The 27,059-nt window shown below is 38.7% G+C and overlaps 1 protein-coding gene across 1 annotated transcript; it reads left to right on the top strand.

Moving 5' to 3' along the window:
* Positions 1 to 1,480: 1,480 nt before the first annotated feature.
* sdr42e2 (short chain dehydrogenase/reductase family 42E, member 2) lies at positions 1,481 to 27,059 on the top strand. Its single transcript, XM_028455020.1, has 12 exons — positions 1,481 to 1,517; positions 7,993 to 8,434; positions 12,444 to 12,539; positions 13,729 to 13,786; positions 14,016 to 14,134; positions 14,212 to 14,287; positions 21,107 to 21,189; positions 22,723 to 22,860; positions 22,995 to 23,060; positions 23,293 to 23,356; positions 23,445 to 23,518; positions 26,823 to 27,059. The coding sequence occupies exons 2-12, from the start codon at positions 8,000 to 8,002 to the stop codon at positions 27,057 to 27,059; spliced, it is 1,446 nt and encodes a 481-aa protein (XP_028310821.1). The 5' UTR covers positions 1,481 to 1,517; positions 7,993 to 7,999.

Raw genomic sequence — 27,059 nt, 5'->3', positions numbered from 1 at the left:
CCACCCATATACTATAGCTATTGAGTGAAAATGGAAAAAAATGCTTTTTATTACTACTGTTCTAAAACACAATTTGTATCTTTTTTTTTTTTTTTTTTTTAAAGCGTGCCCACTTTGTTGACATTTTGTTGCAATGGGGGGTTTGAAATGTTTCATTTTTCAAAGAGAGGCACAATAGAAGAAGTTTGACAACCAAATTTAACCCCATTCTTATTAGAATTTTATCTACTACGTTCTGCTGCTAATGTATAAATCTGTGAATGGGTTTGGTCCAGAATACATCAGTGAGATGTTAGTCAGATATGAACCCAGCAGGTCTCTCAGATCTATGGACACAGGTCAGATAGTGGAGCCCAGAGCTCACAGTAAACGTGGTGATGCTACTTTTAGTTGTTATGCTGCAAAGAAGTGGAACAAACCGCCAGCAGAGCTGAAGTCAGCATCACATGTGAACATGTTTAAATCTAAGTTAAAAGCTCTTTTCTCTACTGCTTAAGAGAGGGAGATTTTTACTCGCTGTATTGATTCCAAGGTCTGTTTAATAATGTTTTCTACAGATTTTTATTGCTAAAAATGGCAAAATGGGTAAAACGCAGGATCAAATTTCACTACGGGGATTGATAAAATAAAATTTACGGTCATACCAGCCAAAAATCATACATTACTAAACATACCCAGATATATCAAGTCTTTGATAAATAAATCAATAAATAAATATTCGTGAAACAGAGTTCCAGCAATTAATTGGCGGTCAAACATGATAGAGTCAAGGTGTAAATACATGATGATGTTTATTTTAATAATAAAGGTGCTCTCCATCGCTCAGAGGAGAAGAAGCTGCTGTTCGTCCACCTGCTGCCTGTGAGATCAGTGCTTCCAAAACAGGGGTACGTGTACCCCTGGGGGTACAGGAGCACATAGCAAGTGGTACTCGGAAAGATTTCATTCATTTAAAAATAATCGGTGAATGTTCCTAGTTCCTTTTTAGGCTGTTTATTTTTTCAAACTAACAGTAAAATTGCTCAATAAAATACAACAATTTCTTGTAATTTATTGGAACAGGATTGTTTTTATTACACTTTTGACAATAGGAGACAATAAATAGCTACATTTTACAAAGGAGATGTTTTTACTTCCTACTGAAGTAATCACATAAAAGTTGTATTGGTATTTTTTTTAAAAATAAATTCCACTGGTTTTAAATTTGTACTTTCAGCCTTAGTGAACACAGTTGGAGTTAAGGAGAGCGCGCTGTTCCACAGATCAAAAAATCATATGAAATTATGGAGAAGGTACTTATAAAATGAAGAGGGGGGACACATGATTTGACAAAAATGCCAAGGTGGTACACAGGACAAAAAATATTGGGAACCACTGTGTTAGATGATTCTCCTGCACATTGCTTTCAGGCATTACGGTAGGAGGTGCTCAGGTGATGGTCAGGTGTGGGTAGGGCTCCTGTATTACTGTACGAGCTGAGCACAGGTATGGATGTAGGAGAAGGAAGCTTCACGAAGGTAAGATGTGCATGGAGACTTTCCAAAGACTGTCGGTGATGTTTTAGGGGGAGGAAAATGTGGTGTATGTGGTATAGGTCTGTGTATGTCTTGGTTTTTGGATTTTACCTTTCAGAAAAATATATTAAAAAAACAAAACAAAAAACAAGCAATTATTTGATTTTAATTTCAAAATTCAAAAAATTAAGATTGAAATTCAAGGCATTTTTCTTTATTACGGTCAAAATCCAAGTCAGCTTTATAGTCATACATACATTTATTATGCACCGGCTTGTCTAAGAAAACACAAAAGTAACACAGTGTTGAAAATGGATTGTGTTTTTATTAGTATTATCAGCAAAAAAACCCCAAAACAAACTAAAACAAAAGGTGAGTGATGCTTGGGTAATGCAGAATGGTGTTTGTGACCCTTATGTTACTTGTTTCTTGTTTATGTTACATGAGATAAATAAAAAGGTGGTATATTTCAATGTGGAATCAAGGAAACTTCAATGCTGGGTGGATGTTTTAGCATCAGACCTTAACAAGAGACTGGCTTTTTTTTTTTTTTTTTTATTGAAGAAAAATAGAACATTTTACATACAATTATTTTTTTTTTAAACAAAATTCTTCTTTTTTTTGTTATTTTAAACGACATACAAGGACAAGACATACATATACAAACTCGAACCCCCACATCCTTACCCTAAAATTCCCCTAGCACACCTCTTAAAGGGAAAAAAAAAAAAAAAAAACTAGATTGAATATAATAAAAAATTGACAGAATATTTAAAACGGGTTCTCAGTCAACATCAAGATGGCATTCTGTACTTTTGATATATGAAAAGAAAGGATTCCAAGTTTTTCCAAAGGACTTCTCAGATCCAGAGAGGGTCAGCCTGATTTTTTCCAATTTAAGGAAGTAAAGCACCTCTTTAATCCAATATACACTTGTAGGTGGAGCTGACGATTTCCACATCAGAAGAATCGCCCTCCTCGCCAAAAAAGATGAGAATGCTACCAGGTCCTTTTGGTTAGAGGAAAGGCAAAGTGCAGGTGGCAACACACCAAAAAGAGCAGTTAAAGCATTTGGAACTATAATTTTCCCAGTGACCCTGGATAACACAACAAAAATTTCAGACCAGTACGTACTCAGAGAGGGGCAGTGCCAGAATGTATGTATATAATCAGCTGGAGCATGTTTGCACCTATCACAAAGAGCAGAATCTGTATTATATATTTTGGACAGCCTCACTTTAGTGTAGTGGGCTCGATGTAAAATCCTACACTGAGTGAAGCTATGCTTAGCACAAATTGAGGAATTGTGAACCCTCTGCAAAATTTTTTCCCAGGTCCCATCCGAAATATTATGTCCCAAATCAGTCTCCCAGAGAGTTTTAAGAGTATTCAAAGAAGAATTTGAGCAGAGTTTATGAATATTAGCATATATGACAGATAGTCCACCTTTCAATGAGGGAAGAGGCACCAAGAAAATCTCCAAATTTGATGAGGAGGGGAGGATAGGAAAATTCAGACCCAAGTTACGAACAAAATGACGAACCTGGAGGTATCTGAAAAAGTGACTTTGAGGTAAAGAAAATTTTTCAACCAACTGATGAAAAGAGGCAAACGTCGAGTCTAAATAAAGATCCCTAAAAGTTTTAATGCCGAGCCTACCCCACAATGAAAACGCACCGTCTAACAGGGACGGGGGAAAGGCAGGGTTTGCTGAGATTGGAGCACGGACAGAAAAGGTTTGCATCCCAAAGAAGCGCCTAAATTGGTTCCAAATCTTGAGGCAAGAGGCAACGATGACATTTTTTGAATAAGGGGAAGTGGAAGATAAAAGAGGAGTGTAAAGTAAGGATTTCAATGTCACCGGAAGTGCGGAATTTGCTTCGATAGCCAGCCATAATGGAGGGTTCTCAATATTGTCAAAACAAAGCCAGTAGTTTAAGTTCCTTATGTTTATGCCCAATAATAAAATAAGACGTTTGGCAGAGCCATTCCACCTAGCTCTTTGGGACGCTGTAAGATCTGAAGTCGCAACCTGGGTGGTTTTTTATTGCAAATGAAATTTGTCATAAGGCTATCTATTGATTTGAAAAAGGAAAGAGGAAGAAAGATTGGAACACATTGCAACAAATACAGGAAGCGTGGAAGAATATTCATCTTAATGGAATTAATTTTAGCAGCTATGGAAAGCTGAAGTAAGGACCATTTTTCAAAATCTAGCTTAATTTGTTCAAGTAGGGCGTCAAAGTTCCTCTTGCGAAGATTAATCAAAGTGTCAGCCACATATACTCCTAGATAAGTAAACCTGATTTTGATGTCTTAAATGGAAACTTTCCCAGTGGATAATCCTTGGCTAATTTATTCACAGGGAAAAATTCACTCTTCTCCAAATTTAGTTTATATCCTGAAATCTCACTAAAAGTTTTTAGGACTGAAAGAGTGGCGGGAGTGGAGCGAGACAAGTCAGACAAGAACAGTAACAGGTCATCTGCATAAAGGGCGACCTTCAGCTCCACCCCGTTTCTTGTTATACCTTTGAGATCAGGATGGGACTTTAGAGTGGCTGACAAAGGCTCCATAACCATGGCAAACAGAAGAGGGCTTAGTGGACAACCTTGTCTGGTGGAGCGAAATAACCGAAAGTATTCTGAGTTTGTACTATTTGTTCTAACAGAGGCTTGTGGAGATGAATACAATAACTTTACCCAAGAAATAAATTTTGCCCCAAATCCAAATTTTCCCAAAACAGAAAACAAGTAGTCCCACTCCACTCTATCAAAAGCCTTCTCAGCATCAAGTGCCAACAAGGCTTCAGGGACAGTTTCTGAGGGAGGGTTATATACTACATTAAAGACCCTTCTAAGGTTAAAAAGGAGGTGTCTGTTACGAATGAATCCTGTTTGGTCTTGAGAAATGATTGATGGTAGGACACCCTCCAAACGAAGGGCTAAAAGTTTAGCGAGCAGTTTAACACTAGAAGTCCCACAGAGGTGTCAAATGAACTTTTTACCTATAAAACCCAGAGAGGGGTCATTCGACCCAAAGGATTTGAGCTAACGCCTGTCCTCAGCTGCTTTTGTTATGTCAATGAGGCAGTTAGTGTCGTACCACAGGAGGGGCCCTGCATCCTGGGTTCAGGAAGAATTTCAGTTAATATATAGTTATATACAGTTGCGTTGATATTTTAACTCTTTTTGGGTTTTTTTACATGTGTTAATGGACTATGTAAGAAATATATATTTAAAATTCTCATAAGGTGGAGGCTTTTACCCTCTATGACACAGCAACCTTTTTTTCCTGATTTTGTCATTTTTTGTATAACATCTACAATTTTTCTGGTTACTTTTTTTTATTTTTAAATGCCAACTTTCCAACACAAGCTTCATTCAAAAAGAACACAAAATTTTTTTATTTTTAATGACTGTGTGGTGGAAGCAGTCAGCTATTAATTCCCCACAGCACAAAAGGCTGCATGAAAATAGGCTATTCCTATAGGTATGGAAATGATCCCAGCTCCTCCCTACCCCACCCCAACCTGTGAACATACTCTGAACATGCTATGATTTCATCAAAGTTCATAAATTCTGATGCACATCAGTGTCTTGACCAGGTTGTGAAGGGATTGTGATAATAAAAAAAAATATATATATAATTTTACACTATGGCCCTTATTATACAGTTTATTGTTGAGAGGCACACCCAGGTTCTTGAGGTGCTCAGTAACAATGTCCTTACTGGATTTGTCTCAGGCCCCATTTACACTACACATTAAATCTGATGTTTTTTTGCCCTCAAGTGACTCTGTTTCATTCAATGTTTGTAGTCTGTGTTTGTTCTCCCCCAGCATCAAGCAGAACGAGTTAATAAACGGGGCATTGTGACTTTAGCTTCCAGGGCATTTCCCCCTAACATTCCAGACTTCCATTGTTAGAGTCAGGCTCTCCCCCCTGCTGATTTCTCAGGTGATTCATTTATAAATGAATAGATGCAAATTGTAGCCATCAGAGTCGTCAGTTTGGTCCTAGAGTTCATTTGATCCTGCTCTGGGACTTCTGGGGGGATATAGAAATCCCTGGGACTTCTAGTGTTAAAGTCCACATTTAGCAAGCTGATTGGATGATAAGAGCTGCAAAGTAGTGGGTCTTTGCCTCTCTTCAAAAGCAGCGAAATAGACACCTGATTTAAAGTTTGAGGGAGCTCACCCAAAACAGACTCAAGACCTTGAGGAACATGAGAATGGTCAGATGCATACAGTGATTTGTAAAACTCTGTAAACGATCTATTGATCTCTAATGGGTCTGATGTGACATCTGATGTTGTTTTCACCTGTGGAATTAATCGAGATATGGATATTTGGCGCAAAAGGTGAGCCAGTAATTTACTAGTTGTATCTTTTAAATGGGTTTCCTGCAGAAAAATTACATGAGCATTAAGATGATGTAGATAATGTAGGACCTTACTTCGTTTAATCGGATTGTTCAAGCCTTTGCAATTGAAACTAACAAACTTAATATCTCCACCCACACTAGGTGGTGTACTATTAGGCTGGGCCATTACACTGGAAAAGGATCACCTTCAAAAAAAAAAAAAAAAAAGAGACTGGCTTTGTTTAGCAAACTAATAATAATATTACTAAGCTATTATTCATGGTCTTTTTTTGCATTATGCAATTATTTATGCTTTATCTAGATCAGGGGGGGTCAAACTCATTTTAGTTTAGGGGCCAAACACAGAGCAGTTTGATTTCTAGTGGGCCACAGATTTTATTTAGGAAAATAAGTAATTTCACCATTATTCTGCCCTAGTTTGCACTTCTACGTATACATAAAATACAAAATATGTAAGAAACCGACAATATCCAAGCAATAAGTGACAGATATCAGTCCCAACAGGATCTTCACTTTGAATATCCTAGATTTGTGACCAATTTAAAATGTAATTAAGGGAAATATTACATGATAATTTTAGGAAAATGTAAGGATTTTGTAAGAATTTTGAGTTTTTTCAACAGTTTAACATTAGTTGTGCTGAGCGTTGAGTTTCATGTAGACATTGATTTATTTTTTCTTTGTAATTTTTCATTTCTCTTGTGGGCCAAATCGAATTGACCCCCGGGCCATTTGTTTGACACACACGATCTAGATCAGTGATTCTCAACTGGTGGGTCGGGACCCAAAAGTGGGTCGCGGACCTCTATTGGGTGGGTCGCGAACAGCAGGTCAAAAATATGTCTCTCATGTTGGACTTTGTCTTTTAGTTTGTAAGAAACTTTTCTTTTGATTGGCATGCTGTTGCACAGGGAAATATATAGATTTATTTATGGTTTGTGGTGGCAAAATTGATTAATTATGTATACTCCCATGATACAGCTTCTCTAAAGGAATGTCAGTTGGCCCCAGTTTAATCTCGAAGGCCAGAGCACGTCCAAACCCTTCCCAGACATCACATACACACACACACACACACACACACACACACACATCTAACTTTCACTGACCTCCCCCCCCGGTCTCTTCTTTGTTGTCTGTGGAAGGGGGAAGGTGCAGTGGGGTATAAATGTGTGTGAAAGGAACTTTTGGGTCCATCTTCTTCTTCTTCTCCTGCTGCTTCGCGTCTCTCCTTTGGCCAGAGGAGACCACTTCTTTGTCTATCCCGCTTTGTACTTTTTTATTTAGTTTAGATTAAATCATTTTTTATTACTTCATCATCTCTCCTGTCTGGTCTTCATCATTTATCACCACAGAGCGTGTTTTCAAGTCAAAGACGAGGTAACCGTAAATTTCACCGTAACAGGTTATATATGCATGTTTTCAACAGCTATTTTTGAAAAATTATTATTATTTATTCAAAAGTGTGTTTTGGGAAATCAAATTAATCATCTTCAATCTAAGTGAAGAGTGAAGGATGAATCCCTTAATTCTGTAAAGCGACTTTGATTTCCCAAAAAAGCACTATATAAAATTGATTTTTTATTATTATTATTATTATTATTATTAATAATAATAATAATAATAATAATAATAATTATGTGGTGACATTCTTTAATTAAACAGGATTTAGTCTCTTCAAGGCTAAACTTTAATATAATAAATAATTGAGTTTATAGACAATTTATTTTTGCATGTGGTCTCGTCTCTTGCTTTATCTTGTGAATGCAGCACCATCTGAGGGCATGGAGCTCACACTACTCCAACTTTGCTGAGCTATGACAGTTATTCATTAGATTTTCTGAGTAATTAAATATCATATATATATGTGAATAGATATTTTCAAAACATTTTACATTTACCCTGAAACTGTGTCTTTTTTGGGGGGGGCTGCATTGTTTGCTTTGGGCATTTTTCTTGCTGCTAAAAGTCTTTCAAACCTTTGTTGTTTCAGAACGTCTCCAGTTTTTGTGATTGCACAAAGTAAAACAGTTGGCCCAGACACACTACACCCAACAATAAGCATCAATATTTATCTCATTAAACCCTATCAGAGTATCGATGGAGCGGTGTCGCCCCAACATGAGTGAGAGTGGAGGCTCTCTTCGCCCAGTGAAGCAGCTTCCATATGACAGTATCTCTAACTGCAACCGAAAAGCAAGTGGATACTTTGCACCCAACGCTCCACACTTCATTCAGCAGCCGTGGGTCATCCATCTGGCCCCAGCGGTGGCCTCCAGCCCTCCCACAGACATGAAGCACAGGGTGAACGGAGCTGTAGCTCCATGCAGCAGCGTGCAGTGTGAGGCCTCCAGGTTGGGAGAGGATGCCACGCTGGCCCAGGGAACCTCTACTGGGAAGGCGGTGGTGACTGGTGGAGGAGGATACTTTGGTTTCAGACTGGGCAGAGCACTGGCCAGGGAAGGTTGGACTGTGATTCTTCTGGATATGAACAAGCCTACCTGTGATCTTCCAGATAGGGCCATCTTCCATCAGGTACTAAACGCCAAGTCAAAATGTCCTTCCACATCTGTTCCTGCTGTATTTAATAATACCTCACACAACTCAGGCCCAATCATCACATACCTTCTCTCTTACTCTTCTGTATGGATAATAAATTATGTATTAATTCCATAAATGCACTCCAATACTTCACAAACAGATTACCTATAAGTAGTTTCGTTTATTCAATCAATCAGTGCATGTCTACTGGTTAATCATTAAAAACAATACTAACTTCAAAGTAATGTTGGGTGATATGGACCATAATTCATATCACAATATCTGCTATCATATAAGCTCAATATATTTTTTCCTCAATAAATTCCTATTGGAAAAGTTATTCAAGGTCAAATTCACTGATCTAAAATGCCACACAGGCACTTTCAACTTTTTCTTTCATTTTTCTACAGCATGTGTGAGTAACTTCTGTTGTGTAGCATGTTTTAGGGCAGCTCTAAGGGGACACTTAGTGATCCAACTCCTAAGAACGGCTTATGCTTTCCAGTAGTAGGCCCCTTCAGGAGACAAGGGGCCACGTTATATTAAAGTGTGTGAGATGGAGAGAGAAAAGGGAGAGAAGGATGTGTGAACCATAACAATATGATTGCAATTGGAAAATTACAAATGCTTTTATTTCATTTTAACTCTAGACATACCTACTGTACATACTCTGAGTGTATGATCTTTTCAAATCAATACAAATAAAAACAAAGCATAACCATCTGGCGAGTATATCCAACCCCTCTGGGAAGTCCGACCCACCAAGGAAGTCCTAAAGCTATTAATCTAACCCCAAATAAGCTTTAAAAATGACTATCGCTGTAGGCCACTTGTGTCTAAGTCAAAGCCAGGAGCCAAATCCGGCCCTTTAGATCGTCCAATTCATCCCGCGGGAGAAAGTAAAAAAAAGACAAAAAAAACATCAATTTTTGTGAAAATGACCAAATAATTCAGTTGTAGATATTTCAGATATCTAAATACACAAATTCAATGAAACTCCACAATATTTGGAGGATCGCAATTTACCCAGGCTTTTTTTTTTCACATGACTGCAGTCTTTTTAAATTTCAAATTGTTCAAAGGACTCAATTTTACTTAAATTATTTCATATAATTTCTCCAACTGAAATTAAAAAATTGTCCTGCAGGGACTGATATCTGTTACTTATTGCGCGCATTACGTACTTCATGTATCATTTACATGTTGTGTAAAGTACAAACTTGGAGACATTCATGATAAAATGGCTCGATTTTCCACCTAAAATCTGTCGATCAAACTACTACGTATTTGGCCCATACCTGTCAAGTGTCCCGTTTTGGCTGGGAAACTCCTGTATTAGTAATTTCCCGTAAATATCCTGTATTTTAATGTAATAATAATTAAAAGATAAATAAATGAAACTGAACGCTGTCACTAGAACTTCCACCTGAAGTGGCCTGAGTGGCAGTTCTCGCGAGATTAGTTCCGACGGCGGCAACGAACCCGGAAACAACTCAGAAGACAGATGGATGTAAGAAGACGTTCCGGCAGAAAAAAAAAAACAAAGGACTCGTGTAAATATTTTGTGACAGAGAGTTTATCTTCCTAAAGAGCAGCAGGATGTGACACAGTTACACGTTCTGTTAGATTATTAACTGAGATTTAAGAGTCTACAACGGGGGAAGGAACTAAAGTGTGTGAAAGGATGTAAATTCTGTAACAAATATGTCTATTAAGTCATTAGTGAATACCAGAGAACCACATGAGTGAGCATGAGAAATTAAAAGAAAATATGTAATCAAAATAAAATGTAAATGTGTCATTTAAGGACAAGCAACGTGAAATTAACAGTAAATGTGCAACGTGTTGACTTTTATATGAACTTAAATGAACAAATGTGCTTCAAATATCCATTTATGTTTTTATTTAGGCTGTTTTTAGGAATGAGGGCTGGGCGAGATATCGAGATTCAAGATGTATCACGTTTTCTATTTTGGCAATATAGAAAACTACAATATTACATATATTGCATAGATATAGTAACAAGCGCCAGAAAATTTTCCTTATTTTCAAATCCAAAACTTGACAGGTATAATTTGTCCCCTGAACTAAAATGAGTCTGACACCTCTGCTATAGATTATATCATCATTTTTTTTTTTTATATCACCTAAAGTAGAAAACTCTATATACAGTATCGCTCAGGCCTCTTTCAAAGTAATTTATTTTGTTGTAAGTTTAATACTTTTCAATTGAAGTTGGGGAAAATATTCTCAAATGATAATGAGGTCACCATTGACAATCGTGCGCTTTCTATTAAATTTGTGGTTATAAATATTCATCTTCCATCGGTCTATAGAATGCTGCCCTGGAAATGTTGTACATTTATCAGTGAACAATTTATTTTTATTTTATTTTATTTATTTATTCAGTTCATTTCCGACATGGTTGCATTCACAGAAATTCATTTGACATTCAGAGCAAAATCACATCATTGTTTTTTTTTTTTTTTTTTTTTTTTTTTTGTCCTTTTTCATGCCGGAAAGGGCGACGGAAAAAAGCATTATGCTTATCTAGATCCGTCCCCTAATTTGAACACAGATAATTTTACATCCAACCTCGTTTCTTTATTCTCTCAAATGATTCAACATGAGAATAATCCGACTTTTGTGTGACGACATTTTTGTAAACAACAAATCAGGTGACCAGATAAAAGCTTAATCAGTCATAATATCAAAGTCGTCACCTTACTGAACCTAACACGCATGTTATTAGACTAGAGGCACCTGGACAAGACCTCCACACAGTTGGAGGAGAATCCTTTTAGCTTTCTGGGTGTGTGTGTGTGTGTGTGTGTGTGTGTGTGTGTGTGTGTACGCCAAATGGAAAGGGACTCAGGTGAGTGATCTGTCTCAGAGCAGCAGCTGCTGCCTGGGTCAGTGAGGGTGGAGGCATGATTCAGGTTTCACTAGCAGGCCTCTTGGCACACTTACCTTAATTGTCAGTGTGTTTTCATGCTCCTAATTGAATCAGATATGTAAAGGATGTCACATTAGGAGGAAGGACATCAGCGTCTAGACTGTGCTGTTATGAATTCACCCTGGACATTCATTTATTTAACCAGGTCAAAATAAACAAGTGTTAGTTATTTGTGTTAGTCGCCCCAGTGGTATCTGTCATTGTGTCCTTGGGCAAGGCACTTCACCCACATTGCCTAGTATGAATGTAGTGAGTGAGTGAGTGAGTGAGTATTGGTGGTGGTCGGAGGGGCCAATGGTGCACTATGGCTGCCTCGCTTCCGTCAGTCTGCCCCAGGGCAGCTGTGGCTACAATAGGCAAGGCAAATTTATTTGTATAGCTCATTTCATACACAAGGCAACTCAATGTGCTTTACATGATAAAACATTCAACAGCTTAAAATCAATAAGAACATTTAAAATTATCAGTAAAATCTATTAAAATCATCAACAAACACATGACATCAACAACATGACCAAAAATCTCCCTCTCATTCATATGCAGTAAAGAAAAAAAGTGCCTTTAACTTTGATTTAAAACTGTTCACATTGGATGCTGACTTCAGCTCTGCTGTCAGTTTGTTCCACTTCTTTGCAGCATAACAACTAAAAGCAGCATCACCATGTTTACTGTGAGCTCTGGGCTCCACTATCTGACCTGTGTCCATAGATCTCAGAGACCTGCTGGGTTCATACCTGACTAACATCTCACTGATGTATTCTGGACCAAACCCATTCACAGATTTATACATTAGCAGTAGAACTTTAAAGTCTATTCTGAGGCTGACTGAGAGCTAGTGTGAAGACTTTAAAACTGGAGTAATGTGTTCTGACCTCTTTGTTCTGGTTAAAACAAAAGTAGCTTACCACCACTAAGTGTAGAGTGAAAGAATAATACCTTAATTCTGTAAAGTGTTTTGAGTGTCTATGATAAAGCGCTATATAAAATCCAATGTCTTATTATTATTTATTTGTCTTTTTTTTTCTTCTTTTTTTTTTTTTATTGCAGAGTGACATCCGAGATTATTCTTCGCTTTACAAAGTGTGCGATGGAGTCGACTGTGTGTTCCACACAGCGTCTTATGGAATGTCTGGACCCGAACAGGTTCAGTTATGCTGATGAATGTGAAGTAGAGAGCTGTGATGATCTTATTTCTGCTGTGTAAATGTGTTAAACTCATCACAGGAGCTACAGAGGTATAATATGTTAAAAACCAATTTAAAATTACAAAAGTAATCTTTTCAATATGTATCTTTAAGTTTTTTTATTTTACTTTTAATCAGCTAACACGTTGTCGGCCTCATTTATGGCCAATAAGAGGTTCATAGATGAAGGTTGATATTTTTATTGCAAAAATTGTCAATGACCATCATAACACACAGTGATCAATTGTCCATGAACAAGACTATTAGGTGTAGTCACTAGGGAGGGGTGATATTATATCGGCCCAACCCCCTCAACTCCCAAGTCAGCACTTGTTTTAGGTTGACTTTATTAGGTGAAAATACTAACAAAGACACGTCAGTTTCTTTCTCCACCAATATTTTCCTCAACTAAGGTTTAATTAGTTTTCTTATTTTCACAAATACTATTTATTGTCACGTTAAAAGTAGGATAAACGTGTTAATTCCTTGACGATACAGTATATATAATGTGACCTAAAATCAGGTTCGGGGGCGGGGATCTTTATAAATATATATATATATATATATATATATATATATATATATCAGTAGCGACAAAAATAAAGTGTTACACAATAAACTCTGTTTCACTAACAAAAACCTCATTTGGGCAGGCTAAGAGCAATTACATTAATGAGTATACAATTTATTTTTATATACAGAATTATGTTATGATGTATATAAAATGTGACTTTGACTGTTTTTGGACAATTTTCATAAATTGGCGACTAAACAATAATAATTTAGGCTTGAAATGCAGAGTAAAATTACGAACTTATAGCTTGTGGACATTTTAGAACCAGTAGCTACATAAACATTGCTAGCGTAACACACAGCTAGCAAAACATGAGCTCTCTGCTACTCATAATATAACAGTTTGTTACCGACCACGGTAGCCTTAAAACCAATTTCGACAAAGGTGATAAAAACAAGAATTTATGATTTGTGAAAATATGGATAGCCATGCATCATCTCAGCCAGAGGGTTGTGGGTTTGGACCCTTTGTTCTCACAAGGTATTTTCTGTGCACTTTGCTTGTTTTCTACACATTTTTTCCATTATAAAAAGCCAGTAAAAATGTTTTTGTTTATTATTGTTCTTGATCTTAGCTGAGGAAAGAGCAGGTGGAATCCATCAATGTTGGAGGGACCCAGAATGTCATCAATGGTAAGAATATATGCACATACTCACCATAACAAAGTTAAGTCAAGTACATTTTTCCTACACAGTACATGTGACATTTCCTTTAGAAGGCGTCTTCTTTTTTTTTTTTTTTTTGGGTTAAGATTGTAATTTCACAGATACTGTATATTGACTGTTGTATTCTTTATTGCCCCATGACTAATAATTTTAATGTAATCACTATACAGTGATCTATAATCTGCTTTACTTTCAGTGTGTAAGGAAAGAAGCATCTCACGACTTGTGTACACCAGTACCATTAATGTGGTGTTTACAGGAAAACCTATAAAGGAAGGCGACGAGAAGTCGATTCCATTCGTGCCCCTAGATGTTGTGAGTAGTAATAATCAGCTGTTGAAAAAAGACCAAACTGAAGTGTTTAAGAAATACTTTCCCTTTCTTTGCTGTAGCACATTGACAACTACTCCAGAACCAAAGCCATAGCAGAGCAGATGGTCCTCTCAGCCAATGGATGCTCGCTAAAAGGTGTGGAATAGTCAAACATTTTTAGATATGTACCTGTATGTCATCCAACAGTTGTTCTCATCCACTACTGATGCCAATGTGCCTCCAAACATTCTGCCAAAGTGACTTTCCAACACATGTCTGGTGTTATCACGGACTGAAAGTTGTGTGAAAACTAGGGTCGGGCATCGTTTGGATTTTAACGATTCTGATTCTCAGTTTTGATTCCTGTTCTAAACGATTCTCGATTCCGATTCTTTGAGTTGTTTAGGTAAACAGAACACACAGGCCATTTTTATTAATTCACTGAGTTGATAAAATTTAATTTGGTTGCTGTACTGTAACTAGGGTATTCAATTACAAAGGTCTCCAACTATAACTGCAAAACTGAAATAACACTACAAACAAGTTGGCAGCAGTCTAAAAAACAAGGAGCTGCATCCCAGGTAGATGTGAAACAAAATAAAACAAACTGGAGCAGTCATGTGACAAATCAATCAACAGTTCTTGTTGAGAAGCATTAAGTTAATTTTGGTCGTTCTGTGCTTGCGCGACTTGCGGCGATGACGCGTTGGTGGATCACAAGGAAGTGATTTAGGAAGTGAGAGAGTAGAGATGGAAGTTTGTGGCGTGGAAAATGAACCTGAGACTGTGGTTCAGAGTAGGAGCAGAAGGAAACGGAAAAAAGAGTTTAGAGCGTTTACTACGTCGGACAAACCAGACAGTGAACCAGGACAGGAAAGCCAGGGTGAGGAGCTTAAAGTGTTTTTCAAGCTGAAGCACGAGGGTAGTTTCACTGCTTGTAGCCCAGTGGCGTTGACAAAGTATATAAATAAAGCTATAGGAGAAGTTAAAACAACTAAAATAATACGCAATGGTCCGTTACTTGTTGTGTGTAAGAATAGAATTTAGTTTGACCAAGCAAGAAAAGTGGAAAAGACTCGAGGAAAGTTGGTAGAAGCTAAGATGTGGGCTAGAAATATCCATAAAAGAGTGGTTGATGGTATCCCAACAAATGTCTCAGAGGAAGTGATAATGGATACAATGTTTGGAGCCCAGATAATGGAGGTTAAACAACTGAAAACAATGTGTTTCAGAGATAGGTGTGACAGTTTGTCAGTGCTGGTGACATTTAAAGGAGATGCCTTACCATCTAAAGTTTTCATAGAATACCTGAGTTCTAATGTGAGGATGTATGTTCTCCCTCCACTCAGGTGCTATAAATGTCAAAGGTTTGGACACATTGCAGCAGTGTGTCGGGGGAAGCAGCGATGTAGGAGATGTGCTGGAGAACATGAAGATGGGATGTGAGAAGAAGGTGCAAAACCTAAGTGTGCTAACTGTGGTGGGGAGCATAGCTCAGCATTCATTGGATGTGAAGAGAGTAAAAGAGCTGTAGAAATTTAAAAAAAGTGAAACAGACTGAGGGTTTAAACTATGTTGAAGCAGTGAAAAAGGTGCCAAGAAACAGTGCTGAATGTCCAAAGGTGGAGAGAATCGGTACAGTTCGTGCTTGTGCTTGTTGTTCTCAAATAAAAATGAACATGTTGATTGTGGCTAAGAAAAGCTTTGTACTCTTCATGGTAGAGGTCAAAAACTGTTCTGAAATAACAGTTTATAAAGATAACGTGAAATCGGCAAATAAATTCCTCGGGATCTTGGATCTGGGTTGGGAACAAGGAGTTATTCGTGACCCATTTCAATCAGAGGCTGGAGAACACTCCGTTCGGTCATTATAGTTTGTTTGTTCTGTTTTGTATTGGTTTTAGGACAGAGTATAGTAATACCTTTTAGGTAAGTAAATAGCAGTCTCCCATAGGTGGCGCTATGCACCTGATAAGTGATTGTTTGCAACCTGCCATTAAACCAAAAGAAGAAGAAGACACAGCCAAGACTATTTAATAAGAGCCTTAAAAGACATGGGCCGTTTCTCAATTTTAAGTATGCATACTTTGTACTTGTGAACTCCTGGGTACGGACTCATGGGAGCAGACTTGAAGAACAGACTTGCGGAGTATGTGCACTTCATGTAGACATCAAAGAAAATATGTATCATTGAGTAGATGTCATTGTTGTTAATATTAATTATTTTGTAAACCAATAAAACATTTGGTGATAAATAAATACATTCTGAACAGATTTTATGAACATTTTATGTATAACAACAATAATAAATAGTTACAAGTAATTCGATTTGTTAAAAATAATAATAATAAAAATAAGCTGAAAAACTAATAAATAAATAATTCAGGATAGATTTTGGAAATACTTTAGGCCCACAAACAACAAGAATAATATTATTAATAATATTGACAATAATAATGATGATGAAAATAATGTAAAAGTCATTTTCCGTTTTGAAAAAGGTTTTTTAATTCTCAATAATTACATGTTTTAGGTCTTACATTTTTAAAGAAAAACAAAATTCTGTTCTGAAAATATTTTCTTTAGGACAAAACAGAATCTGCACAACTTCAAGTATGAAATTAAACTCCTAATCTAATGCATTATTATTATTATCATTATTATTATTGTTATTATTATTATTATTATTATGGTCAATTTGCTGGTCAATGTATTTTTTGTAACTTACACATGTGCGGCTTATCCTCCTTCGTCGTCATCTTTGAAATCATGCACTTGTTCGAAGTGCATGCTGGGAAATATGGCTGACGGAGTACGCACAAGTCTCCTCTGACGCATACTCGGTAAAATGGGCGTGGCAAGTTCTCATCCGGGGATTTACAGCGGACTTGCTGAGAAGCGGACTTTGAATTGGAACAGGACTTGGGCTGCGCACGATGACCTTTCACGAGTCCACGAGCACACAAGTCAGCACAAGGACACAGATTGAGAAACGGCCAATGAATAATGAAAAGAGTGGATGAACGGAAGCATAAACATGCAAACTTTCACAGGGACACACACGGACCTCGGTAAACGCGCTAAGCGGAACAGGCTTTTCCGGGCGGCTGGCACTAGGACACGGAGGCGGCGTAAATGCATTCCAGTGTACACATTTTCGCGTGACGTCAGCACTTGACTTAGCAACGTGCGCCGCCATTTTAAGAGTGGTAAACATTTGCCTGACAACCGCTATTTACCGCTGATATCACGGTGGAGATTTTGCAGTCTGGGTGATTTTTATCATATAATGCCCAAATTCTGCATAGTATACTATCATAACCACGCCTGGCTGAAGGAAAAGATAGACTTTTACAGAAAACCGACAGAAAAAGGCCAGAAACGGAAATTATGGATCCAAGCACTGTGGCGAACAAACGTAGATGGAACTACGTGGAGCCCAAAATCAAAGTGGTCGTATGTTTGCAGTAGACATTACGTTAATGGTAGGTTGTGTGTTTTTGGGATATGATTTTTTACTGACTCATTTTATGACATTGATTATGAATTAGCCTACATTTAAATTGTAATTTACTCAGTAATGACTGAAATGTTTATGGCTAGTATGTTTAACTTGAAGACAAGCAACGTGAAATTAACAGTAAATATGCAGCGCGTTGACTTGTATATGTACTGTAAGTATATTAAATAAACAAATGTGCTTCATATACCAATTTATGTTTAATTTAGGCTGTATTATTATTAATATTATTATATTGTCAGCGGCGTTAGCCTAGCATAGCCACATCGTGTGACGAGCTAATTATCATGACGACACAAAAAACGCATACATAAGCCAACATTAAAAAAAATATATGCATCCAAACTTTTGTAAGTCCTCATCTTCTCCATTGAGTAGACGCTGAGCTACTCATAAAAAGCAGGTCATTGGAGATCTGGCCATGTTGTCGGGTGGTTTTTCCATGAACCTTGAGGTGGTCGTTATGGACGTGATTCCAAACCAACCAGATGTAACGTCCCTTCATATCGGTGCTTGGCCTTTGGCTCTAATCTGCTGTAATATTCGTACAACATTGAATAAAACCTTTGTGTTGTCCATGGTAAATAGTGTAAATAGCGGTTGTTAGGCAACCAGGAGGAGGGCGTTGCTAAGGCAAATGTCTCAGATGGTGATGTCACCTCAAAAAGGTAAGGTGTGTAGCATGTACAGGCTGTAATAACACCAAGTTTATAATTTTACCAGTTGTTAGAGCTACTATCTTTACCAGGGAGAAAATATTTATACCTGGTGATTGTTTTCTGGAGTTTTACTGGGCTTTTTACCGGTGATTATTTCCTATTTCCCTTCCACTGCGCGGTCCAAACTAAAACTGCACACACATACACACACACACACACACACACACACACACACACACACACACACACACACACACACACACACACACACACACACACACTACAGTCTTCTTCTTGTTCTTCTTGTTCTTCTTCTTCTTGTTCTTCTTCTTCTTCTTCTTCTTCTTCTTCTTCTTCTTCTTCTTCTTCTTCTCTTAGTTGAATGCGGATTACAAACAAGGTGCATACTGCCCCTTACTGGATTAACTACAAGCCTCTGATTGAAATGGGTCACGAATAACTCCTTGTTCCCAACCCAGATCCGAGATCCTCAGGAATTTATTCGCCGATTTCACGTTATCTTTATAAACTGTTATTTTAGAACAGTTTTTGACCTCTACCGTGAAGAGTACAAAGCTTTTCTTAGCCACAATCAACATGTTCATTTTTATCTGAGAACAACAAGCACAAGCACGAACTGTACCGATTCTCTCCACCTTTGGACATTCAGCACTGTTTCTTGGCACCTTTTTCACTACTTCAACATAGTTTAAACCCTCGGTCTGTTTCACTTTTTTTTTATTTCTACAGCTCTTTTACTCTCTTCACATCCAATGAATGCTGAGCTATGCTCCCCACCACAGTTAGCACACTTAGGTTTTGCACCTTCTTCTCACATCCCATCTTCATGTTCTCCAGCACATCTCCTACATCGCTGCTTCCCCCGACACACTGCTGCAATGTGTCCAAACCTTTGACATTTATAGCACCTGAGTGGAGGGAGAACATACATCCTCACATTAGAACTCAGGTATTCTATGAAAACTTTAGATGGTAAGGCATCTCCTTTAAATGTCACCAGCACTGACGAACTGTCACACCTATCTCTGAAACGCATTGTTTTCAGTTGTTTAACCTCCATTATCTGGGCTCCAAACATTGTATCCATTATCACTTCCTCTGAGACATTTGTTGGGATACCATCAACCACTCTTTTATGGATATTTCTAGCCCACATCTTAGCTTCTACCGACTTTTCTCCAATCTTTTCCACTTTTCTTGCTTGGTCAAACTAAACTCTATTCTTACACACAACAAGTAACGAACCATTGCGTATTATTTTAGTTGTTTTAACTTCTCCTACTCTTTTTTCCGTTTCCTTCTGCTCCTACTCTGAACCACAGTCTCAGGTTCATTTTCCACTCCACAAACTTCCATCTCTACACTCTCACTTTCTCGTGATGACATTGCTCCGACCTAGCCTCCCCAGCGCCCTCCACCCTCCCTCGCTACAGTTGACTTCTGAACGCACCTTATCGAGGGTTTTCACGGCGCGTCATCAACCCGGAAGTTGCCATTTTGGAGTTAAGCAGTCGGTTTACAAACAGCACACAAACGTGCAAATCCCGAATTTTGAGAGGAAATGGTGAACTGTTGTCGTGTCTTTGGCTGTACTAATCGGTCAGACCGTGAAAAAACGTGGAGTTTTATAGACTGCCAAAAGTTATAACAGATCAGGGAAGAACAATGTCTGCATTTTATAGTCAGTAGTTCTACATCAGGAGAGCAGTGACATGAGACTAGCTCACCTTTGTTGCACCAGTTGTTAACGGTGTATATGCAAACACCGCCGCCCTCATCTCCCGTCTTGCATTTAAATCCAGCTTCAGGTAGTGCAGTTTGTTCTCCAGGGAGCGGACATTAGAACACAGGATGGAAGGAAGCGGCGTTCTCTGAGGATTAGCTTTTAGCTTGGTTGCTAGCCCCACTCGGCATCCCCACTCCTGCTTCTGATCACACCGCTTACGTTTCCTCCGCTGGCGGAAACCACTGGTATGAGGCTCCGCTACTTTGTAGCGGACATCGCTGGTACGAGGCTCCGCTACTCCAGCGGCCTACGACTGCGCACTGCGCAAAGCCAATACACTGTGCGCAGTCGGTGATCGTTTCTATTTGTATAGGGGTCTATAGGACAAAGGAGGGACTTATTTACATTAATGTATATAAATGACCACCGGCAGTAGACCATAGTAAAAGACTAGTTAGGTATTTTTTTGCATTTCAAAAGAATCATACATAAACATAGAGTTCTCAGAATCTCCAGATATCAGCTTTAATGTTTAGTGTGTGGAAATTAGTGGAAAAAACCATTGCAAGGACATCAAAAGATAGCTGGGAATGCCTTTGCTATAGCAAATGGTTGTTGTAAATAAAGATGACGAACTAAAAAACAAATAAAAATAAAGGTGAGGAACTTACACTTGGATTAATTGTTGTGCTTTGAAAATATTGTTTTTAGGTCCAATGCTTAATAGTTTCAGTGATTACACAAACACAATGACACACACAAGCACGTGCATGCACCCTAATTGCGTACACCTGTGAACCATGTGTTTTGCACCTTGCGAGTAACGTAATCCCTGAACAGTGCCCATCATCCAACATCGTTGATTAGACCTGAAATATGTCTGAGATCAAAAGCAGCTGAATGGAAATCAACAACATTCACATGTTTAGACACAACACTTGCTCCAGTAACCAAGCTGATGTGAGCATATACAAAAATGAAATAGATGACGTGATTTGATCCATACAGTTCTGATAATCCAGTAATGGCTCATATGTTCTTTAATGTAGATGAAGGATTGCTACGAACCTGCGTCCTGAGGCCCAGCGGCATCTACGGCCCTGGGGAGAGGAGACACCTTCACCGAGTAATGGTAAGAGAGATAGCACATAGCTACTGTATGTATCATTTTGTGATAGCAAATATTGTTAATTTTTTGCAGTGAAAATAACATGTTTTAGCATCTGAGGCTTTCTGCTACAAAGCAGTCCTACTGGACCCCTCCATTATTGATGTAGCTCAGTCGGTCTCCAGTTACACTCACCTTGTCCTCCAGTTGCTTCACTGCAGTGCAAAGCAGTAGTCAGTGAGTCTGGTGCCAGGTTAAATATATTTGGGTATCTTCCAGGGCTCGTGTTTGCCAAGACGTTTAACCTTATGCATGCCTCCCTGTCGTCATTTGTAAACGTGTCAAAAAAACGTGTTGTACTAGTAAAAGCGTGTAGACTAGCGCTGGGCGGTATGACCAAAGATTTATCTCACAGTACTGATTATTTTTTTCCCCAAGGAAGACTGATCACATTTGTAAACAGACTTAGAATGACCTTTTAGAAATATCCACACCAAAGTCCATTAAAAAAATCTTAGATTTTAAGCGAGGACTAATGCCCAGAGAGGTAAATGCGTTTGATTCAGAAAGCTCGGAAAACATGACTGGCCACAGTAAACTGATGCTTGCTTGGATATTTTTTCAGGTGCAAAAATGCCTGCAGGGGAAATATATTAGCTACTTAAGGGAAAGAGAGAGAGGGAGCAATGTTATATACTGTAGGTATGACTTGAAGGCACCAGCGAGGGGAATCCTGCATGTATCATTGAACCATAGAATGTAGAAAGAATGCATTGAACTATACAGGTGTCATTTCATACGCAGATCTGCATTCAAATGAGAGTGGGAACACATATGCCAAATTAGACGACACATACTGTAAAAGTAAAAGTTGAGGACAAAGTGACTAACGATGTGCGCCGCAGTTTTGACAAGACATCGTTCTGATTGACTACGGCTGCTTGGATCCTGCTCGAATTCCCGAGTCGGGGTCCCGAGCTCAAGGGCTGTTTTATTGCACTTTTCCAATTCATTCTGTCGTATTTATCCAGGTTCCGAGTTCAATCAAATGCAGCATCAACGCCCTGTGAAGGAGCCCAGCCCCCGCTGCTAATTTAAAAGAGAAACGTACAAGTCTCATTACACTGGAAAAAGTTGCTACATCTGTCACTAATCACTCTGAGTTTTTAAGGGTTGCTGATGATTCTGAAAATCTGCTAAATGTAGCGACAGGTATCTTTTTCACTTGTGCATGATTTGCAGGCAGAGATGCTATTAATGTGTGGGAGACCACCGGTATCTCAGTAATGTGGTAAACCGGTAGGCTATACCGCCCAGCATCAGACCTTTTCAAACCACATTATGTTCCTACAGGGAACCTTAGGTCTTCCACCTCAAAGTCCCATTCTGTAACAAATGAACCCACAGGTTTGCTACAATATGTTTTGAATACTGTTTTTAATTGATTTTTCAATGTAAATCTTACAGGCATTGCAAGCACTTTTAGTTTACTGATGTTTTGTTTTGGTCATTTATCATCAAGATGTGTTGATTTGTCGTCTTTGTGTCTCTCTTCAGGTGAATGTGGAGCGTCGGTTGTTCAGCTTCAGTTTCGGGGACCCCCACGCCCGGATGAATTGGGTGCATGTGGATAACTTGGTGCAGGCTCACACACTGGCTGCTCAGGCACTCACGTCCCAGCGGAGCTGCGTTGCTGTGAGTCCCCCGCCCAACATCCACTGACTGACTTAGATGATGAAGATATGATTATGAGGGATGGCTGTCAGACTGAAGAACAATCACCACCAGGCAAATATTTATGTTATGTAACTATTTCTTCTCTACTGCAGAGTGGACAGGCTTATTTCATTAATGATGGCACATCAGTCAACCTGTTTGAGTGGTTTACACCTTTGGTGAGTTTCACAGTCGTCCTCTCGAAAGAAAACCTACAAAGCTCACCGCATAGGCTAAGCTTGTTGTGTTTAAATGGTCATTTATCAAAGTAATCTTCTATTTCTATAAAGAGTCAGACTTCAGGTCCTATCTTTCCTTTGTGTTTTCCTGTTATGCTGCTTTAGTTAGATTTGGTGACCATGTGTGTGCGTGTATGTGTATGTGTGTGTGTATCGTTGTATCTCATTGTAGTTTGAAAAAGTGGGTCACAGCAGACCACTGATTAATCTTCCAGTTTCTCTCGTCTACTCAACAGGTAGCACATATCCATCACTCGTGATCTTATGATTGTTGATCAGTTTCTTAACCTTGTTTTTTCTGATTTTTTTTTTTTCTTTTTCAAGCCATCCTGGTGGAATATTTGCACATGATTCTGAGACCGCTGATAACAGTGCCTCTAATATTTACCAGAAGTGAGGTAATTACGGATGTCTGCCGTTCAAATGAATTTGTACAAGTGTAACAAGTTCAATCATGGCCCACATTTTAATCAATGATGTAAGTATTAATAAAAAAATACAATCATTTACTCTATTCAGACCACAATGGGTCAGTGGTGTCCAAGGGCCACAAGTGCATTCGGTGAAATTTTGAGTAGCCCCCCAAAATGAACCAAATTGCTCTAACAACACATAATATGACAAAAAAAATGCACCAGACAAGAAAAATCTACAAAATTAACAACAAAATTTTAAAAAAAATGACACCAAAAACACACAAGACAACAACAAAAAACCCAGAAATACCAGAAATATGTAAAAACAACAACAGAAACAACAGAAACAACAGAAACAACAGAAACAACAACAGAACAACACTTTTATGCATTAAAAGTGTCCGCAGATTCCTTTCTTCCTACTTTTTCTGCAGCAACAGTGTTGTTTTTTTCTCTGAATTATGGATTTTAGCTCTTCATTTTGTTAAAGAATTATTCCTAAATTGTGACTGTAACGCGTGGTGATGTATCTTGCCGTGGACGTGTGCTGCTGGATAGCAAAATGAGCAAGACTTCTTGTTTTCCACACGGTCTTGTTTATTCCAAAGAAATATGAGGGCTTCACCACTCGTCACATTGCACATCGGTCTGAGTACACGCGGCCGATGTCCACGACATTAAAAGTAAAAAGAGGAAGTAAACAAAGAAGAGTGACCTAATAAACATACCAAAATAAAAGAGGCGCCACCTTGGGGCGTTGTACATTCAAAAGTGACTGTTACATGACGTAAGTTGCTCTGTAGTTTCTCTGTGACCGTGGTTGGTCTGACGTTGCACTCTCCATCCGTTTCATGTGAACGTGCACATCGTCAGGCGTTGAGAACCTGCTTTGTAGTACAGCTGCTCTGTGACAGAAAACGTTAATAGGTGAAGCCTACACAGAGAGATATCCCGGATATACAGTACGTATCCAGCTTCGTAGACGCAGTACAGGCCCAAAGACATAATGTAGGAGTGGCTCAGATGTGTGAGGCAGCGATGGAATGTCAGAGTGTGCAGAGTTAGCATTACATTACGTGTGAGCTCATGTCGGTCAGAGTACAGTGAAAGTGAGACGGTGTTGTCTGAGTGTTGAGATGCTCAGGTGGGACAATTGCATTTTCATTCTTTCCTTGTATGCACACACTGATGTATACACCACAATGTTTTTACATGTAACTCTCACTGCTCAGAGAACATGTTGTGGTAATAAAATGAATCGTGTAGCAGTGGCTGTGTGCTGATGAGAGTGATGATGAAGATGCATCTACCTAATTGCAAGTATTGGAGATTACATTACCCGCTCATTGCTGAGTCGGTTCTTGTTTAAGTCTGCCGTGCAGCCATGAAGACTGATGTATATCAGGCGGCTTGTTTCTGCTCAGCAGGTGCTCATTGGCTGCTAATTGACATGAATTATGGAAAAACCACAGAAAGTCTTGATTACAAATATTGGCATGTTTTGAAGAATGAAACCGATATCTGTCATGATTGAATCCAATTGAAATCAATAACATGACCAGATGAAGCACATGGTGATTCCTGAGGAGCCTTTGCCACTGTCTGGGAGCTCCTCATGAATGTGTAATATGCGCCTGGGGCTCAGTCTGTGTGTCCGCTGCTGGCGGAGAGATCGATGAGCGCCCTGTGAATAAAACATAAACCATTGCTACTCAGACCTGGAGGCACTAGATGAAGTAACCTCAGTATAATGGCTCTTTCTACTTGAACAATTGTTGGGTAAATTATGATGAACTGGAAAAACCTGTTTTTTGTTTGGAGCGATGAAGTAAATGGTAAATGGATTTGATTTTATATAGCGCTTTATCACCACACTGAAGCAGTCTCAAAGCGCTTTACATATCAGCTCATTCACCCAATCACTCTCACATTCACACACCAGTGGGACAGGACTGCCATGCAAGGCGCTAGTCGACCACTGGGAGCAACTTAGGGTTCAGTGTCTTGCCCAAGGACACTTCGACACATAGTCAGGTACTGGGAGCGAACCCCCAACCCCTCGATAAGAAGACGACCCACTACCACTACGCGATGAAGGAGCGATGAAGTGATTCTTGGTAAAGGTTCATAAAAAAATATAAAAACTATGAACAGATACAAAAGAAGAAAAAAAAATGACTCATCGCACACAACATGAACAATGGAAAAAAATAACAAAAACACAGAGAATGAGTGAAAAATACACAAAATGACAACAGAAAACACAGAACAATAAGATAAATATACAAAAATGACAGGAACATAATACAAAATGACAACAAAAAACGTTGCTATTTCATGTATTAAATGAGATGCTGACATGAATTTTAATATTTGTGGCCTTATGATTTTTGGTTTTTGTGGTCCTTGCTGTGATAAAGGTTGTCCATAATGGATAGACAAACACATTTACTGAGGCAAAATGCTTTTGGTTTGATCTGTTCTCTCTTTTTTAAATGATCTTCAGGATGACATTTTTTATTTTCCTTTTTCTTTTTCTTTGCATTGCCAAATTCTGAAAAATTTCATTTTTAAAATTTCTATGGGAATTAGCAGGAAATTACTGGGAATTTGCAAGATTGAAGATTGAAGATATGAGGGGAAAAGGCTCCCCACATCCAGGTGCGCGCCGAGACAACTTCTCCTCATCTTCCCTGAGTTGCTGGTTGAGGTAGCACATTCCTGGCAGGATGCTCCCCTCCGGTGGAGACACATCCCCTTCCAGTGCCCGTAGTGATTTTGTCATTCCTGCAGGACCTGATTGATAAGCATCTCATGAAATATTATGAAGTGGAACTTTAGGTTATTTACATTACCCCGGTTCTATGTGTTATATTAGTGAGATGTCTCACCAGACAACCCTTCTTGCTTGGGCAAGTGAGATGAGGTGCTTATTTTGAATGAGTTGTGACTCCTCCTCTTATAGGAGGTGGGAGTGTCCCTGACGGACGGACACGTTTCACCAGCCAATCAGGATTGGCAGAATGAGAAAAATCCTTCTGAGGGCTACAGATAGGAATGCATCCCATATTGAAACATCGTGTAACCAATTAAATTAAACATAAAGTTCCTATGGACATTTTACCATAAAAGTTCTGCCCCCTCGCAACCCTGGTTAGAAGGTCCACTGAAATATTTTGGATAATTCACCAAAAAAGAAGATGATAATTAATGTTTGTTGGTGAATGGCCAAAAATGATGCAGTTTCCTACGAGTACAATAACTTTGTTCATTTCATTTGTTGCAGGTCAGGAACATTGCTGTGACCCACACTTTCAAAATCGACAAAGCCCGTAAAGAGTTGGGGTACTGCCCTAAGCCCTACAGCCTGATGGACTCTGTAGAGCAATACCTGAAGGTGCAAAAGCCTCCAACGCAGTCACATCTGATCAACTCCTGTTGGAGCTCTCAGCTGCACGTCCTGCTGCTGCTGCTGTTTGGGTTAACCATGGTGCTCCTGATCTACTTCTGTGTATTGAATTAA

The sequence above is a fragment of the Gouania willdenowi genome, chromosome 8 (assembly GCF_900634775.1).
Source record: "Gouania willdenowi chromosome 8, fGouWil2.1, whole genome shotgun sequence".
Lineage (NCBI taxonomy): Eukaryota > Metazoa > Chordata > Actinopteri > Blenniiformes > Gobiesocidae > Gouania > Gouania willdenowi.
This window is presented reverse-complemented; position numbering and strand designations above follow the sequence as displayed.

Excerpts from the sequence above, each read along its gene's own strand:
- sdr42e2 (XM_028455020.1), top strand. The coding sequence starts at position 8,000 with ATGGAGCGGTGTCGCCCCAACATGAGTGAGAGTGGAGGCTCTCTTCGC. Across the intron at positions 21,190-22,722 it reads GACACCTTCACCGAGTAATG|GTGAATGTGGAGCGTCGGTT; the intron begins GTAAGAGAGATA and ends GTCTCTCTTCAG. Across the intron at positions 22,861-22,994 it reads CCCAGCGGAGCTGCGTTGCT|AGTGGACAGGCTTATTTCAT; the intron begins GTGAGTCCCCCG and ends TCTCTACTGCAG.